An 18,716-nucleotide genomic window follows, 5' to 3' on the forward strand; every position below is an offset into this window, starting at 1 on the left:
ATGTGTGGTCCTTAACCATATGTCCGACGCTATATAACAGTAAACAAACTGTGTTGAGTGCGTCGTTAAATAAAACATTTCCTTCCTTCTTCTTCCTTGATAAATGAATTGTAAATTTATGGAGTTGTAATATCTGTATGTACGTGCGTGTGTTTGTCTCTCTCTCTCTCTCTCTCTCTCTCTCTCTCTCTCTCTCTCTCTCTCTCTCTCTCTCTCTCTCTCTCTCTCTCTCTCTCTCTCTCTCTCTCCCCCCCAAAAAAACCCCGATCCCTTGCTACTAATGGAAACATATAGCAGGTTTTCTATCTGAGACTATTATGTTTGAGATTCAATTGCCGATGATTTATAAATCAATGTGCTCTAGTAGCGTCTTTAAACAAAACAAACTTTAACAAACGGCTTAAAAGGTAGACTCTCACATTGATTTTCGCAAATTGTATGTATGGTTTATTATTAATAACACAAACTCATACAGTGTACAGATAGTTTTGGACACGGGGCCAGATTTAATTTATCGGCGGAGCGCTCGGCCGATGTCCTATGGGTTACAGGATCGATCTTCCTCTCTGGACTCTGGTTTTATGGCCGTCCCAGCCAGTGCCCCAAGACTAGAATATCAAAACCGTGTCATGTACTGTACTGTATATTTAACAGTGCATACAAAAGATCCCTTGCTGTTTTGTCGTAACGACTAGCAGATGTTTTCTCTTTCTCTCAATACCACATAGACGTACGATCTCCAAGTATAATAGGGGGCAGGCTGATTTTTGACCGAATTAGACGAAAATGCACGTCTGTGCATAATAATATTTATTTATATTAGAATTACTGCCAAAAGGTTATATAGGCTTGCAAACGAATCGCTACGCATTTTTACTGGGATTACAACTAATATTGTGGGTAGAATAATGGAAAAATATGGCGAAAACGTCACTTTGCTACATTATCGCTATCGTGTTTGCTCTAATTTGAGGATTTCTTACACGCCCTAAAACGAAAGTATCTACAGACAATTGTTGTGATGTTGAGAGAGAAAGAAAGAAAGAAAGAAAGAAAGAAAGACAGAATTGTGGAAAGAAAGAAAGCGAGTTTAATGATCGAAGCACTCAAAACATTGTAATTACAGATATATGGTGTCGGCCATATATATATATATATATATATATATATATATATATATATATATATATATATATATATATATATATATATATATATCGTTAAATAGCGTCTTTCAACTCGAAAACGACTACTATATATATATATATATATATATATATATATATATATATATATATATATATATATATATATATATATGGGTAAGCGCCACATAGATAATTGGATTAAAACATCCATGGCCTACACATATATTTACGATTAATTACCAGAAAGGGATGTTTTATATATAGTATCCCACATACAGAACAGTGCATACCACGGCCTTTGTTACACCAGTTTTGGAGCAATTATTTTAAATCTTTTCAATGAGTGTGGGACTGACACCGGATATTGGTACTGACGTAGCGACAAATCTTGCTAGCACAACTAGAGAAAATAATTATTAATGTTTTGTCTTTTATTAATAACTTAGCATTTGGAGGCATTTATCATTATTCAAGGTATATTTTAATTGTATGACGTCGAAAAGAAGAATAGCAATAAATGTAGAGTAGGGCGACCTTGAAGGCCACCCATGACATTGATGCCCGCGTTCCTCAAGATGGCCGTGTGGGGTGTGGCTTTGTCATGCTGAAAGATCATTGTATGGTCGTCGTTGTCCAATCGTCCATCCGTATGCATTTGTATAACATATGTTAAGATCCTTCATGGTATCCTGCGTAAATTCCACCGATAATGCACCCGCGTACAAATTAATAAAATAACTCACAAAATTGTATAATTGTGTCTTAACATTCTGAACATTATATGCAACAGCTGGGGTGGGGTGGGGTGGAATGGGATGGGGTGGCGTGGGGTGTTGGGCGAGGTGGAATGGGATGGGGTGGCATGGGGTGTGGTGAAGAGGTAGGCAGTGAAGAACACGCTTCTTACAATACTTTGCGAAATCAACCAGCTGCCATGCAGTTTCAAATTTGAACTCTTATATATCAATTTCGAAAACTCGAGCTCCCTGAAACTCGAACTATTTGCTCGTCCCCTTCAAGTTCAAGTTATCGAAGTTTGACTGTGTATATTCTTATTCTATCTTTCAGAGAATGGCTTATTCTGAGATTAAAGATAAAGAAGAAAGATTAAAGGAATTTCCTCATTCCTTTCAGATGGATCTCATGCAGCTTGTAACTAACAAGAAACGACGAGGAATCCTTGACAAGCTGTTGTTAGAACGTAACACTGATGCAGAAATAATGTGTCCGATAGAACTAAACAGGAACGATAACTTTGCTTCGTTCCTACTCTTTCTGCTTAAAGATTATGATGAGGCATCAAAGAAAAACGCGAAAGTTCTCAAAAGAGATCCCGATAATATTGTGGCGCGTGCTAATCGTGTGCGTTTCTTGTACAAGCGTGACCTGTATGCAGCTGATGAGAATCTGAAAAAGCTTGAAGAAATGAAGAAAAGGTCTTCTTATGCATGGATGCAAGCAGTGGCGGACGCGGAACTAGCGTTCTGTTTGGCTAGTACTTCTCCTCCCTGCTACTTCAGAGCTGTGGAGATCTACAGATCAGTTAATGACAGGTATCCGTCTGAATATCTGTGGAAGTTTGGCGAGGCGCTAACCATAAGACGCGGAATCACTCTCGGCAGCTGTTCAAAGGAATTTGTTTCCGACATTGTAGCAAACACAGTTCACTGTAACAAGTTACTCCTGGAAATAGCAAAAAAGGCTGACAAACCACTAAATGCCAAGGCTTGGGTTCAGCTAGGAGACCTAAGTAATTCGGTTACTAATCTGTATCCACCATTTGACAAAAATATCGTTGGACAGGTGGAGAGTGAAACATACTTTCCACCTGCCAAATTCTGCTTCCGGCAAGCTCTTGAACTTAATGATGATGACGCCTTCGTTTTGGAAAGAAGTGGTAGATTTTTCCGACATATGGGAGAACTAAAGGAATCAGAAAGATTGCTTACAAACGCCATTGCACGTCGACCAACGTCATTTTCACACCAACATCTTGCTTTGACATTAAGGAAAGTTGCTGAACGTCGGAGTAGACAAACTAAAAAGAACACTGGAACTGGACAGTCTACACCGTCGTCGTCACTCTGGTTAAAATTCCTAAAACAAAATTTCACATTTTCCAAAGAAGATCCACTCATAAAAAGGGTTATTTATCATTTACAAAAATCAGCAGATATATCCCAAGGATGTAACTATTCAGCACTAAATGACCTTGCTTTTCTTTATCTCCAAACTGAAGAGTATTCAAAAGCTGAAGATACCTTCAGGAAGATAATTATCTCTAGTGGCGAGTTACCCATTGCACCTGCATTCACTGTCTATGCCTATGAACAAACTGGTCTCTGTTGTTTAAGGAAGAGTGAAAAGGCAGGGATATCTGACAATGGCAAAGACGCATTTTTCAATGAAGGAATATTCTACTTGACCTCAGCTGTAGAAACGGCAGCGAGGCATGCTTCTGAAATACCCAGTCTTCATATGAAAGGTTACGAAGAGCGTTCGGCTTTCAGGACAGTCACAGACATGTTGCAGAATGAATACGATTCTAGAAAGGACAGAAACGTCCTGAAAGAGATGGCACGCCTGTATGAACTTGTCGGCAAGTATAAGACGTCGTTGGACATCTACAAAAAGCTTTGTCTAGATGGTCCAGTTCAATCTGACAGCTGTGAGATTTCGATACTCCTTATTGAAAACTACCTTACAGTTAAAGACTACAACAATGCCAAGCTGTGTCTGAGTCTTCTGCTGTGTACGTGTCAAGCTACAGATGTTCCTCGTGATCTCGTAAACCGGGTATACATGGAAACAGCGCGGAATATTCTACAAGAAGGACGTGAACCGCACATGGCGCACGACTCGTTTAAGAGAGCCTTTGAGCTGAAGTACAGGGCAATGAAAATACAAGATGCTGATGGCTTTGATGTGATGATTCTCCACGATGAAGGTAACACAGAGACGTTTGAAGCCTCACAGAGTATACAGAAGATTCTGGAAACATGCACAGGGCTCAGCATCACTAGAAATCTGGAGGCAGCCTTTGCGGCCAAAACCGAAATAAGTTCTTACGAACTTCTTATTGGTAGTGTCCAAGTTCTTGTGATTGTCTTGAACCCCGACCCGCCAGACAAGCAGTGGAAGTACTGGATTGAATTAGCACTAACGATTGCCAATGACAGAAAGAACATGACGATCATCTGCTTAACAACTGGAAGTGACCATCCTGTCACGGCACTGCAAGGTTTTAGAACAGGACGAACACCGGCTGATGATAAAGACCACACGTGGCTGTTGGACGTGTTTCCACTTATTATTAACCCTTAGTATGTGGAAAACAAAGTAGAACAACAGTGGACATATTGGATTGATCTAGCACTAACAATCGTCAACACCAGAAAGAATATGGCGATCGTCTGCTTAACAACTGGAAGTGACCATCCTGGCGCAGGGTTGAAACAGTTTAAAAGAGGAAGAACATAAGTTGATGATAAAGGCCATATGTGGCTGTTGGGCGTATTTGCACTTATTAATTATTAACCCCTTGTATGTGAACAAAAGCGAATGTAATGATTCAATGGGTAGGTTTAAGGCAACTTCACTGACTCCTCTCTCACTAAACACTAACAACTAACCACTAACCAACTGTCCTGGACAGATAGACCAGGTAGCTTTGTGTGCCCAGGACAGCGTACTTGAACCTTAGTGGGATATAAGCACGTAAATAACTATAAATGAAATGACGATCAATATCAGTACATTAGTTTTCAAATTATTAATAAAATAAATCGTAAACAGCTCTGAAAGAGTCACATTCACGAAAGACACTGCTGTGCTGGAACATTCTCTTCTCTTAAAGAGACAATATCTTATGTGCTGGAACATTCTCTTCTCTTAAAGAGACAATAACTGCTGTGCTGGAACATTCTCTTCTCTTAAAGAGACAATATATGCTGTGCTGGAACAGTATCTTCTCTTAAAGAGACAGTATCTGTTGTGCTGGAACATTATCTTCTCTTAAAGAGACAGTATCTGCAGTGCTGGAACATTATCTTCTCTTAAAGAGACAATACCTGCTGTGCTGGAACATTATCTTCTCTTAAAGAGACAGTATCTGCTGTGCTGAAACTGTTTCTTCTCTTAAAGAGACGGTCATCAGTTGTAAGAGGTTTCTTATTAATAACATACTTTTTAATGACTAAAATTACGATATTGCTTTCTTGGAATAATAGAATCTATCTCCGTTGTGAGGTGTAGATAAGGCAATTCCAACACAGGAGACAACATGTTTTTCTGTGATCGCTGAGTAGTGTTCGAGATTAAAAATTTGAGGTAGTATCCCAGTTGGATACTAACATTTCAAAATCTGGTATCCCTCCTGAGAATTTAGTATTCCACTTAAATGAAATTCATAAATAACATCACAAACTTGGACGACACTGTTCTCGTTCCCAGTCTATTGCAACGCCGCTATTGCTCCAGTTTAGCATTAGACTGGGTATAAGTTGGGGGAGATCTTGTTATAGCATAGCATTAGACAGGGTACAAGCTCGAAAATACTGTTACTTAAATTCACCAGTAAATGACGACGTTCATTGTTTAGCGAAAAATTAAAACGCAGGATTAAAAATCCCAACAACATTACATGGTATCCCGGTGGGATACTGTGTTCTTGAAGTCTGTATCCACAATTAAATTCTGGTATCCCCGGGATATCGGGATACCGTTAATCTCGAACAGTGAGGTTCAGCGCGGTCCTAATAATATATATATCATTAACCAATGTGTGAAATTTGAAAGTTGACGGGGTTTTTTTATCCCTAAATCGCAAATTGAAACAATAAAAATTACTCAAAACAAAACAATAACAACTGTATGATCAACAAAATGAAAACGATAGACAGACGTAATGTTCCACAGTGATTAATGGACCTTCCTGGAACTTATCAAAATCGAGAATGACACACCACTCACATGTATGTGGCAACTGCGTAATGCACGTGCAAACTACGAAATGTGTTTCGGTGTGTTGATAAACAGACCTGAACGTTCTTTACTAGGATGTCTGTGGTTAAAACGTACGTTAGGTATAATAGTTGATATTAACATTAATATTTCAGATCCCCCCACTTTTTTGAACAGTATATATGTACCAGGAACGCACCACCCAGATTTGATCATCTGTCCTATAATTCGCGAGTAAGTGTAAACATTTCGTGGACACATAACACTGAACTTAAAGGCATATTGTCACAGACCACTGACCTATTTAATGGTTTAACAAAGTATTACCTGAACAAAACGTATTTGATTTGTCCCTAAGTGTACTTCATTCAACCATCTTCATAACCATCATACTCCATTTATTAATGATATTTTGTAAACAAAATAATTGAATTATGGCAATGGTTCATAATTCAAAAACTAAAATTGCCGAGAGGGTTGACATGGATTTCACTCCACCATGGTTCAGTTAAAGTGATGCGATAGCTAGATTTCTTTTCCAACAATTAATGTAATTTGTATTTATTATCCATTTTTAGAGAAATAAGGTCCTTAAATTCGTGACAGTATGCCTTTAATGTTTTGTGAAAAAGATTGTCAGCAAGAGGCGCTGTCGTTACATCAATATTAAAAGTGAAAAGACAAAATGCTTAAATATGCATAAAAATGTATGATATTAATTAACTATGAAGCTGAAATTATACTAATGTGCTTCTCATAACAGATGCGGGACGTTGCCTAGTTGTAAAGAGCTCGCTTGATGCCCGGCCAGTCTAGGATCTATTCTCGTCGGTGGGCACATTGGTCTATTTCTCATTCCAGCCAGTGCACCACGACTAGTAAATCAAATAACATGGTATGTGCTATTCTGTTTGTTGGATCCTGCATATAAAAGATTCTTTGCTACCAATGGAAGAACTGTAGCGGGTTTCCTCTCTAAGACTATATCAGAATTAACAAATATCTGACATCTAATAGCCAATTATTAATAAATCAATGTGCTCTAGTAATGTCGTTAAACAAAAACTTTAACTTTCTTTCCTTTCTTTTCATATACACTGGATGTGCGATTAAACAAAAACAGCAGATGATTTACAACAGCAACTAAATTGTTTTAAAGCGACATTCCTGAGTTTCCTGCAATTGTTAAGATGTTGTCGACTAACAGAGACTTTTTAACGATTGTAATTACGTTATGTATCAAATATATTTTTCTGCATAAAATATTAGTGGTTGTATATTAAACGTGTTTCTGATCGTTCTAATATTTGTATTAAGTTAAATTTCATTTTATTTCCTAAAATATTATTTGTTCGTACGTACGAAATTGCTTGAAGACAAAATCCAGTTTGGGCTTCTTACAAATATTAAGACGACCAGAAACACATTGAATATACAGACACTGATATTCTAAACAAGAAAATATTTTTAATATCCAAGTTTAATCGTAGAAATAGTTTATTAGTCGGAAACATCTTACAATGCAGCAAACTCGGGAATGTCCCTTTAAAACATGCTATGAAACAAGTAAACATCAAGTCAATACATACAAAACAAAAATTGTGATTTTGTTTTTCAAGAGGTAATACTAGGGAAAATAATTTTAAATTATATATACAACAGCAAGAAGATCGAAATTGTGAGTGTGACAAGGAGTTTGTTTTGTTTAACGACACAACTAGAGCACATCGATTTATTAATCACCGGCTATTGGATGTCAAACATTTGTTAATTTTGAGATATAGTCTTAGAGATATAACCCGCTACATTTTCCAATTAGTAACAAGGGATCGATTATATGCACCATCCCACAGACAGGGTAGCACATACCACGGCATTTGAGATACCAGTCGTGGTGCACTGGCTGGAACGAGAAATAGCCCAATGGGCCCACCGACAGGGATCGATGCTAGACCGGCCGCACATCAATCGAGTGCCTTACGACTGGACTACGTCCCGCCTAGATCATTTATAACTGCTAAGAAATATTTAATCAATCGAGTTACAGTGGATATATTGGCTGTATTATAATATAATTTGTACATGTATATCAATAATTATGTAAGAATATGTGTGTGTTTTAAGATGTTTATTATAATTGTAAGTAGCGTGCGTATTGTCTATTATTGTGTTACGTGTGTATTACAAACGTTTTATCTATATCTTCCATCAATTCCGTTGTGCAACTATCAAGAGTCTAAATACAGTGTTGTCTTGAAGACATGAACGAGTTGACCGTTGAGGTCGTGGCATGAAAAACAAATGGTCTAATGCCTGCTTCCAATTTTATTTCAGGGGATCGTCAAAATCGCCGTTCAAATTATTTCAAACTTTCAAACAGAACGACGACCATAAGTGTATGTCATTAAAAACTATACCCACTAATTTATTGTTCATAGACCACTAATTAACCAAAATAAAGCTATATAGAGAATAATACATGAGTGGCCGTTAGATACCATTTATCACACGAGTCATTTAAAACGTATCTAACAAGCGAAAGCGACTTTGATACGTTTTTAAATAACGAGTTGTGAGATAAATGATATCTAACCGACACGAATATAGTATTCTATTTCTTACACATCCTCAAAAACCAGGTTTAAAGCAAATTTTAACATCTGTTTCGACTAAACATTGTTTACAGCCGTTGCACTTGTCGCTAACTTACGCATTACAGACACTTTATTGTCAGTTTAACTATACGTCACAGTGTAATCGACTTCCACCGTGTTGTTTTCCATTGGATGTATGGCACTGGTGATCTGGTCATTACCTAGGAGAAGCCAGCGTATGTCTTGAAATTGTTAACATACGTATGTATGTAAACAACCATGTGTTATAAAAACATACACATGATGTTCTCACCAATGGGTGTGTAAGAAAACACCTTTTTTTAATGCTGCAATCCCCTTTCTGTCCTGGAGAGGATGTCCAGGCTGCAGGACTGCGTCCCCAGGACAGCATGCTTGAACCCCAATTGGATATAGGCACGTCAAATACTCACAAGTAAGTAACAAGACGTGACATATGTTTGATAAAATAGTAAAACGCACTTAGCTATATGGTGGTGCAATTTTAAGAATTAAGTAATTTAGATATTATTGAAGGACTACACTTCGTTTTGTAAATATGTACTGTGTTAACCAATCAACACCCTGGTTCCATAATCTACGGTCATTGGTGAACTAGGAAGATATCTATTATGCAATGCTATAGGTAGTACTAATCCAAATAACTTCCGCCTGGGTCAAAGTTCGAGATGCACCCAACTTTTTGATAGAGCAGTTAACACCACAAGTCCTATGACTGTCCTATGTTTGAGTGTGTTAGTTGTAAAAAAAAAAAGGTTCATCTGGGCAAAACATTTATGGAATTTTATTTCATCTAGTACCACTGTGTCAAGTAGCCTTGTGCCTGAAACATGTATGGGGCACCTGTAGAAAAAAAAGTACTCACATTTTGTGCGGAACTAGAGTAGTCATAGACGCTACCCATTTTCTCTGAAATGAGCAGCTTGACCCCCAATTGTTTTATTCACTTTAAGGGTGAGGAGTGGTAGTATTTATATCCGTGACGTTTATGTCGATTGATATGCTGTAGGTAGGAGTTTTAGCCACATATATTACTATTTTCGTCTATTGGATTTAATTTTGTGGTATACACCCTATACTACGAATGATTACAGCTTGTGAAAGTCTTCTAAACAGCAATGACTTTTAAAGGATATAGCTTTGATTAGTAGATCGTAATTTGTAATACAAATGTCATAGAAATTCATGTTAATATTTTATAGTATTTTACACGAATGTGGATTGTACATCATATGCACCTGTGAATTGTCGTTTAAAAATACAGTTAAACAAATATGTGATCAGTTCTTACAGAATAGAACCAATCTAAGAGAACTAAACAACAACCCTAGTTTATAAATACTGAGGAATATGTTTCCACTATTAGAGCTGTTTATGATCACTGAAATCAAACATTACTTACATTTTATTGTTTAGATTATCCATTCGCGTACAACCGAAGTGTTACTGGTCATCCTGGTGTTTCTAATACCAGAAAATGCACGTGCGTCTGTGTAGTAATTATTATGGAGTCGCGTTTTAGTCTACTTTTAAGGGTATCTCAACGTCACAAACTTTTGTTTTACTCTGTTGTATCCAACTTTATTATAGATTTGTAAATTATTTAGTGTCCATTTTTAGTTTGAAACTAGTCTAGGTGAAAAATATGTCTTAGTGCTTATAAACTAGGGTCTGTCCATTTAAAGCGCACACTCTAATTTTAGAAATGGAAATAAAAAAAATGTTTTATTTAACGACGCACTCAACACATTTTATTTACGGTTATATGGCGTCAGACATACGGTTAAGAAAAACACATGAGAGAGGAAACCTGATGTCGTCATTTCATGGGCTACACTTATTTTATATGCACCATTCCACAGACAGAGTAGTACATACCACGGCCTTTGATATACCAGTCGTGGAGCACTGGCTGGAACGAGAAATAGCTCAATGGGCCTACCGACGAGGATCGATCCTAGACCGATTGCGAATCGAGCGAGCTCTTTACTACTGGGCTACGCCCCGCCCCCTGTAAGTTTGGTTAATCTACAAACAAGTATAATATAACGTTATAATACGAGGTGCGATCAAACAGTTCCGACACTATGCCTTCAAAACAGCAAAAACTGTGCCAGATCTAATCTCTGGTTCATGGAGACATACAAATCCCCTCATCACATCAATGAATGGTCTATCCGTCGACCAATCCAGCATGGGTATCCCTAACAGGAACCGTAACTCCTTCTGGTATAGCTCGCAGTGTCACTGAGACATGCAAGGCCCCCTCATCTCGTCAAGGAATGGATCATGAAGGGCAAAACCAGGGTGACCAGTAACACTTCAGGATGCCCGAAAATGGATATTCTAAGCAATAAAATGGAAGTAACTTATAATTAAAGTTATCAAAATTGTGAGAAAAAAACCCAACACGTTATAGTGTTGAAAAACTTTAAGCAGGAATGTAAAGTAGAACGTTATTTATTAAATTTGTGATCAACATTTGCCAACTGAAACTGGCAGATTCAATAATATTGAGAAATAACACAATAGGACATTTGTTTGTAACTAAACATTTATGGATGAGTTTCAATGGGTTAGTTAAAGCCGCAGACCCTAGTTTCAACCCGTGAAAATGGACACTACGTTTGGTTAACCTACCAACCTGTAACACATACGTATGAAGCTACAATGAAGTGAAACAAAATTCTGTGAAAAGAGGAAATACCCTTAAAAATAGATTAGAGCTGTTCTTCTTAACCGTTACTTTTGATATGATAATGTACGTGCCTTTATGGAAAACGCATTTCGCTACACTGCAAAAACCAGGATGACCAAAAACACACGGATATACGCAAATGGATAATTTAAACAATAAAATGTAAGCACTCTCTGACTTCAATAATCAAAAAATTGATCTTATAGTGAAAAATACGCTGTAGTGTTTAAAAACTAGGTTCTGCGACTATAAATTGTACAATTATTAAAGAGACAGTCCTCAGTTTACAACCATTATAAAATGTTTAAAGGGACAGTCCTGAGTTTACAACCATTATAAAATGTTTCCGATCAACAGAGCCTTTTCGATGATGTAAGATACAAATTAAATGCATTTACTTATTTAGAATATCAATGTCTGTACTTACAAGGTATTTGTAGTTGTTCTCATGCTTGTAGCAGCCCAAACCGGATTTTACCTCCCAATAATTTGGTACGTACAAATATATATATATATATATATATATATATATATATATATATATATATATATCACGAATTAAAGTAAACACTGAGTGCTGCAAACACTGCGGCCCAATACCTCTGACTTCAGCACTCAAGGTTTCTGTTTGGGTTACCTCAATCTTAGTCCATATACATGCATATCAGTCCAGTCTCTACCATTCGACCTGGGGGCGGGACGTAGCCCAGTGGTACAGCGCTCGATCGATGCGCGGTCGGTTTGCAATCGATCCCTGTCGGTGGGCTGCTAATCGAAAGGGTAGCCCATGAAGTGGCGACAGCGGGTTTCCTCTCTCAATATATGTGTGGTCCTTAACCATATGTCTGACGCCATATAACCGTAAACACAATGTGCTGAGTGCGTCGTTAAATAAACCATTCTTTCTTTCTTCCTACCCTTCGCCCAATTCAGCGTTGATATTCCTAACAGGAGCCTAACTCCGACAGGCATAGCTTGCAGGGTCATTGAGACATGCAAGCCCCATCACCACGTCAAGGAAGGGGAAAACCAGGGTGACCAGTAACACTTCATCCGAAAATTGATATTCTAAATAATACGATGGAAGTAACCTTCTAATTAAATGTATCAAAATAGTGAAAAACACGTTATAATGTTGAATAAGTTTAAACACGAATTAAACTAGATAATTATTTTATTAAACCTGTTACCAACGTTTACCAAAGTCAGGAGTTATATTGCTGTCCAACAGGCAATGTCAACCTACCAACTGAAACTGGCAGATTGAATAATACTGAGAAATTACAGAATAGGTCATTTATGTAACTGAGATGTTGGTGATGCTAAATTTCAATGGTGTTTGTTTGGGGTTTTTTTTTTGGGATTTTCTTTGGATTAAAGCGCTTTTGGATTTATTTTTTTAGGGGGGGGGGGGGGGGGGGGGGGGGGGGGGGGGGGGGGGGGGGGGGGGGGGGGGTTTTTATTTAGTTATTATTTATCACACGTTATTGTTTTGTTTATTTGTTTGTGTTTGTCTTGGGGTTTTTTTTAAATGTCCACAAGTTGAAGTGACAGACCCTACTTTCAAACTATGGAAATGAAAGAAAGAAAGAAATGTTTTATTTAATGACACACTCAACATATTTTATTTACGGTTATATGGCGGCAGACATATGGTTAAGGACCACACAGATTTTGAGAGGAAACCCGCTGTCGCCACTACATGGGCTACTCTTTCGATTAGCAGCAAGGGAATTTTTATTTGCGCTTCCCACAGGCAGGATAGCACAAACCATGACCTTTGTTGAACAAGTTATTGATCACTGGTCGGTGCAAGTGGTTTACACCTACCCATTGAGCCTTGCGGAGCACTCACTCAGGGTTTGGAGTCGGTATCTGCATTAAAAATCCCATGCCCCGACTGGGATCCGAACCCAGTACCTACCAGCCTGTAGACCGATGACCTAACCACGACGCCACCGAGGCCGGTGCTGTTTTATTTTGATTTCTTCCAAGTACTGATTCAATTTCATTTAGTTTGTCCACTGTCCACTAGAACACATTGATTTATTAATCATCGGCTATTGGGTGTCAAACATTTGTACATTTTGACGTATAGTTCTTAGAGCAGAAACCCGCTACTTTTTTTCCATTAGCAGCAAGGTTTCTTTTATATGCACTTTGTCACAGACAGGATGGTACATACCACAGCCCTTGACCAGTTGTGGTGCACTAGATGGAAGAAGAAAAACAAATCAGTAGAATGGATCGACTGAGGAAAGTGTTTTCACGTACGACAAATGTCGCATGACAGACAGACAAATGACGAATGCCAGACAGACAAACACACAGACAGACAAATGACGTACCTATGGAACGCCAGCCTAAATCACACTGCACGTGCAATTTCATTACTGCTCCAACTTGTAAATCCGCCCATCTGCCAATCCCCACTCCACCCCAAGTCAATCCTAACAACGAGAAAATAATTGTACTCGTAATGTCTACGTTAAACGATTAAAATCATATTTAGGGTCCACGTAACGGCCTTGGTACTCTCGTAAAGTGTTTCGGAGAGGGAAAATGTATATACGAACAACAACAAACAAATCCAACAACATTTAAGCAATTGTGACGATACCGTACACGTTTTGTCCTACTCTGTATAAATAAAGGTAAAATATGACCTGTTCCTTCCACACACACATTAGATGGCATTATGTGACCCGACTGGAGACTGTCCCCACTCCCCGATGTCTGCCTAATGTAAATAATATGGCTTGTTCCCTCCACACACACACTGCATGGCATTATGTGACCCGACTGGAGACTGTCCCCCCCCCCTCCCCGATGTCTGCCTAATGTAAATAATATGGCTTGTTCCCTCCACACACACACATCAGATGGCATGCTGTGACCCCACAGGAGATTTTGCTCTCCCCCCCCCCTCCCCCCTCCCACGCCACGATGTCTTTCCTACGGGTCTGCCTAATGTAAATAGTATGGCTTGTTTCCTCCACACACACACACACACATACACACACACACATACACACAAACAAACACACGATGTTGTGAACTTCACTGGAAAATGCGACCCCCCTACCCCCCCCTACCCCTACCCCCCCCCCCCCCCCCCCCCCCCGCTCCCGATGTCTTTCCTACGGGTCTGCCTAATGTAAATAGTATGGCTTGTTCCCTCCATAGTCACACACTAGATGTTGTGACCCCCACTGGAGATTGTCTCTCCCACGGCAATGCCGTAAAGATTGCCGTAAGTTTTTAATTCTCCACGGCACTTTGGTACCTTGGACAGACAGCCCAGACAGCTGAGGTGTGTTCCCAGGACAGCGTGCTTGAACCTTAATTGGTTACAAGCACGAAAATAATTTTTTTAATGTTACAATAAATTTGAGATTATTTTACGAATAAAGAGATTATTGCCTACGCGTGTTTCAGTATCGTCAATATGTTTTACCAATAAAAATAATATATTATATTATATTAGCGGTAAACAATAACTAAAAAACCTAAAAAAAACCCATCTTTTATAATAAGCTTTGAGATTATATTATGATAAAGAGATTATTGCCTACGAATTTCAGTATCGTCAATATGTTTTACCAATAAAAATATATATATTGCATCAAGGGCCGAAATATTGCCGACCTGACCGGTTTTTTTTGTTTTGTTTTGTTTTGTTTTTGTTGTTTTGGGGTTTTGTTTTGCCGGTCTACATCATCACCGGTCGGGGAATTTAAAATAATATATTAATTTGCCATTCGTCCTGTCAGACCGGCAGTTAGTTTACATGTATATTCACACTTTAGTCCGAGTCAATCATGTTTATAACGTTTATAAAAATCCTATCATTTAACGCAATCTATAGTATATAAAATGTTCACTAAATTACACAACAGCATGCACTACTAGGCGAATGTACCAGATAGCCTATATACAGCTACAGACAGCTCATCCACGAAAAGCAATAAGAAGTTATGGCATCTTCAAAAGTGTTCTACTGAATCTGGATCAAGGCAGTGTGATGTCTTTAAAAGCGTATTACTGGATCATAACTATAGTCCTTCCCAGCAGTGAACGACATTTTCTTACTATGGTATGTTCTACAAGTTTATTTATTTCTGAACAACTAGGTTTTTTTTATTTGCACACACGAAATAGAGCTGCTTTATTATTATTATTATTATTATTATTATTATTATTATTACTTCAAAAACACTTGTACTTTTCCTCTTACATCACATCAATCTAAAACTGTGGGCAAAAAGCAATGTTCATGGAGACTGGGAAGGACTGGAAGTGACTGTGCCATCTTCTAAAGTCTACGACTGAACTTGGACTGTGACTTCGTCACTCTCCGTGTTGTTGGAACCATAATCACTCTGTCGCGTGAAGAGCGCCGGATCCTCTCTTGATGATCTGCTATACCCACGGTTCCCCATTCTCCTCCGAACCATAACAACAGCAATCGTCGCCAAGGCAACGCAGGCCAACGTGGCGGTTATGGAGATGCCGGTAGCTGCACCGGGACTCATTCCATCAGGTTTGTTCGAAGGGTCCGCGTCTTTGTTCTCCTTCGTCATCTAATGCAGACGAACAGACTAGTGGAGAGCTGCCTGGCGTAGAAGCTCTCAGGGCAGGTATGACTTCCGGTCAGTGGGTTCATCACGTGTTCGGTGTACAGTCCGCCAAATAGGTAACCGGAATCCTGAGGGATGGAGCCTGTAACGACAGAATCATGTTACAATTATTGAGATTGTGAATGGATTTCGATATAATTGTGTTTGTGTTATAGAATTTGGTGTGAAGCATCAAACATTTATCATAATGTTTGTGTGTGTGTGTGTGTGTGTGTGTGTGTGTGTGTGTGTGTGTGTGTGTGTGATGTGGTGTTGTGCATGTGTGTGTATGTATGTGTCTGATGTGGTGCTGTGCGTGTGTCTGTGTATGTGTGTGTGTGTGTGTGAGTGTTCGTGTGTGTGCGTGTCTGTTAGGTATGGTGTGTGTGTGTGTGTATGTGTGTGTGTGTTGTATGTATATATATATATATATATATATTATATATATATATATATAATATATATATATATATTATACTCTTCAAAAAAGAAACGCAAAAGGGTACAAATGGGTTATAACTCCGATTTTTATTTTTCCTACCGTTCATGCTTTGTGAATATAAGGTCATTGCATGTCCCAAACACATTCCCACGGTTACATTCGATAAAACGCAGCTACTGTACAATAAAGTTCCAAAATGTGAATATTCGCAAAAACGCAGCCACGTGCAAACCATGTCACCACTGCACGTGCGTTGTCTGCACGTGCAACATGAACACCGACAGTATAAAAGTGCAGGGTGTTCGCTTGCCTGGCCTCTGTATCTGGCCGACAGTTGACAATCCAGGACATGCCACGTCTCAGTGAACCGCAGAGAAACAATGCCATCGGCCGACTAGACGCAGGCGAATCCAGAACGGCCGTTTGCCAGGGCATTCCATGTGTCCCCCAAGCACCCATCTCCAGACTGTGGGAACCGTTACCAGCAACATGGATCAACACGTGACCTCCCTAGATCCGGTCGACTACGGGTCACTACCCCCGGCAGGACCGCTACATCCGGGTACGCCACCCTTCGGAACGATTGACTACTGCCACCTCCATAGCCGCAGCAATACCAGGTTTGCGCAGGATATCCGACCAGAACGTACGGAACCGCCTAAGTGAGGTAGGAATTCGTGCCATACGTCCAGTTCGAGGTGTCATCTTAACACCACAACACCGTCGACTCCGACTGCAGTGGTGCCAGATTCATCGACAATGGCCTCAACTGCGATGGAGACAGGTGTGGTTCAGTGACGAGTCCCGATTTTTCTGCTCCGACGTCATGATGGAAATGTCGCGTGTATAGGCGTCGTGGTGAACGTTTTATGCGGCAACTGCGTGCAGGAAGTGGACAGATTCGGCGGGGGTAGTGTCATGGTGTGGGCAGCCATCTCACACACTGGCAGAACTGACCTGGTCCACGTGCAGGGCAACCTGAATGCACAGGGCTACATTGACCAGATCCTCCGGCCACACATCGTTCCAGTTATGGCCAACGCCAACGCAGTGTTCCAACATGACAACGCCAGCCTCACACAGCACGTCTCACAACGGCTTTCCTACAGAACAACAACATTAATGTCCTTCCTTGGCCATCGATATCTCCGGATTTGAACCCAATTGAGCATCTATGGGACGAGTTTGGCCGCCGCCCGGGATCCGCCATCCGCCAACCGGTTTTTGAAACCGACCCATTTAGCCATATAATTCCTATTTTTGCCGCCAATGTCTGGTCACAAAGTTATTAATGACATAATTACTACGTCTGTTGAATGGGGAAACCAACTCCGTTGTACTCGGCTACACCTGAATCTGTTTTTGTTTTTGTCTAGCTTAACGGGTAAGTGCTAGAATTTTTGGCACCACGGTGTTTGTGTCCAATCACGCTCGGTAAGAAAAGAACAGCCGCTATGTGATCACGTGACAGAGGGGTGATTGATTCATTCTTTCAATCGCGGATTGTTTTCGGGTCTTTGAAGTCTGGCAACCGCTCAAGTTTTTAATAACCGACTTTTAGGTAAGTTTTTATTATGCTCAAGCTTTTCGATCATGGCCCTCATTTAAGTGCTATTTAGCTTTTGCTAAATGCGGACACCGGTCGTTTTATTACAGCAGAATGGATTTAAGCGAAAACGTTCGTATTAGCGCGGTTGAAAAAAAAGAAAATTGTTTGATATCAAAATAAATTCAAACTAAAGTCAACAAGATAAGCCTACTTTTCATCGTTGTGACGGCATTCGTTTTTGAAACATTCTTGGGGATATTCGGCCACCGGTGTGTGTTGTACAATGACTTTAGGTCGGTTTAATATTATATTTAGTTGTATGGCAAATAAGATCATAATAAAGTAGTAATTAATTAACGAAATACGTGGACCAACTCGTGAGCCTCACATTTTGTTTGATTTGTTTTCTCAAAAACCTATTTTCAGTCCCAAGGCAAGCAGTTTTGATTTAGTTTTATCATGTGTGTTAGGGCGTCTGGATCGGATATGTTAAAACTCGGGCGTATTTATATCTTTTTCGGGATGGGACCGCATGAGAAATTAACTATTAAAATGTATTTCCGAGAACATTTTTATATTTTCGTCTACAAAAAACTAAAAATTTTATGAATTTTGAACTAGAAAAATTATAATTATTTTTAAAAGTTTGGGAATTTTCGGATAGG

The 18,716-nt window shown here is 39.2% G+C and overlaps 1 protein-coding gene across 1 annotated transcript in view; it reads left to right on the plus strand.

Annotated features, from left to right (window-relative positions):
* Positions 1–5,955, plus strand: part of LOC121377448 — a 6,392-nt gene extending 437 nt beyond the window's left edge. The window contains exon 2 of the mRNA XM_041505435.1: positions 2,217–5,955. Coding sequence (XP_041361369.1) covers positions 2,220–4,472 — 2,253 coding nt within the window. The 5' untranslated portion in view covers positions 2,217–2,219 and the 3' untranslated portion in view covers positions 4,473–5,955. The remainder of the gene's footprint in view (positions 1–2,216) is intronic.
* Positions 5,956–18,716: the final 12,761 nt, after the last annotated feature.

This window comes from Gigantopelta aegis, chromosome 7 (assembly GCF_016097555.1).
Source record: "Gigantopelta aegis isolate Gae_Host chromosome 7, Gae_host_genome, whole genome shotgun sequence".
In the NCBI taxonomy this organism is placed as follows: Eukaryota; Metazoa; Mollusca; class Gastropoda; order Neomphalida; family Peltospiridae; genus Gigantopelta; species Gigantopelta aegis.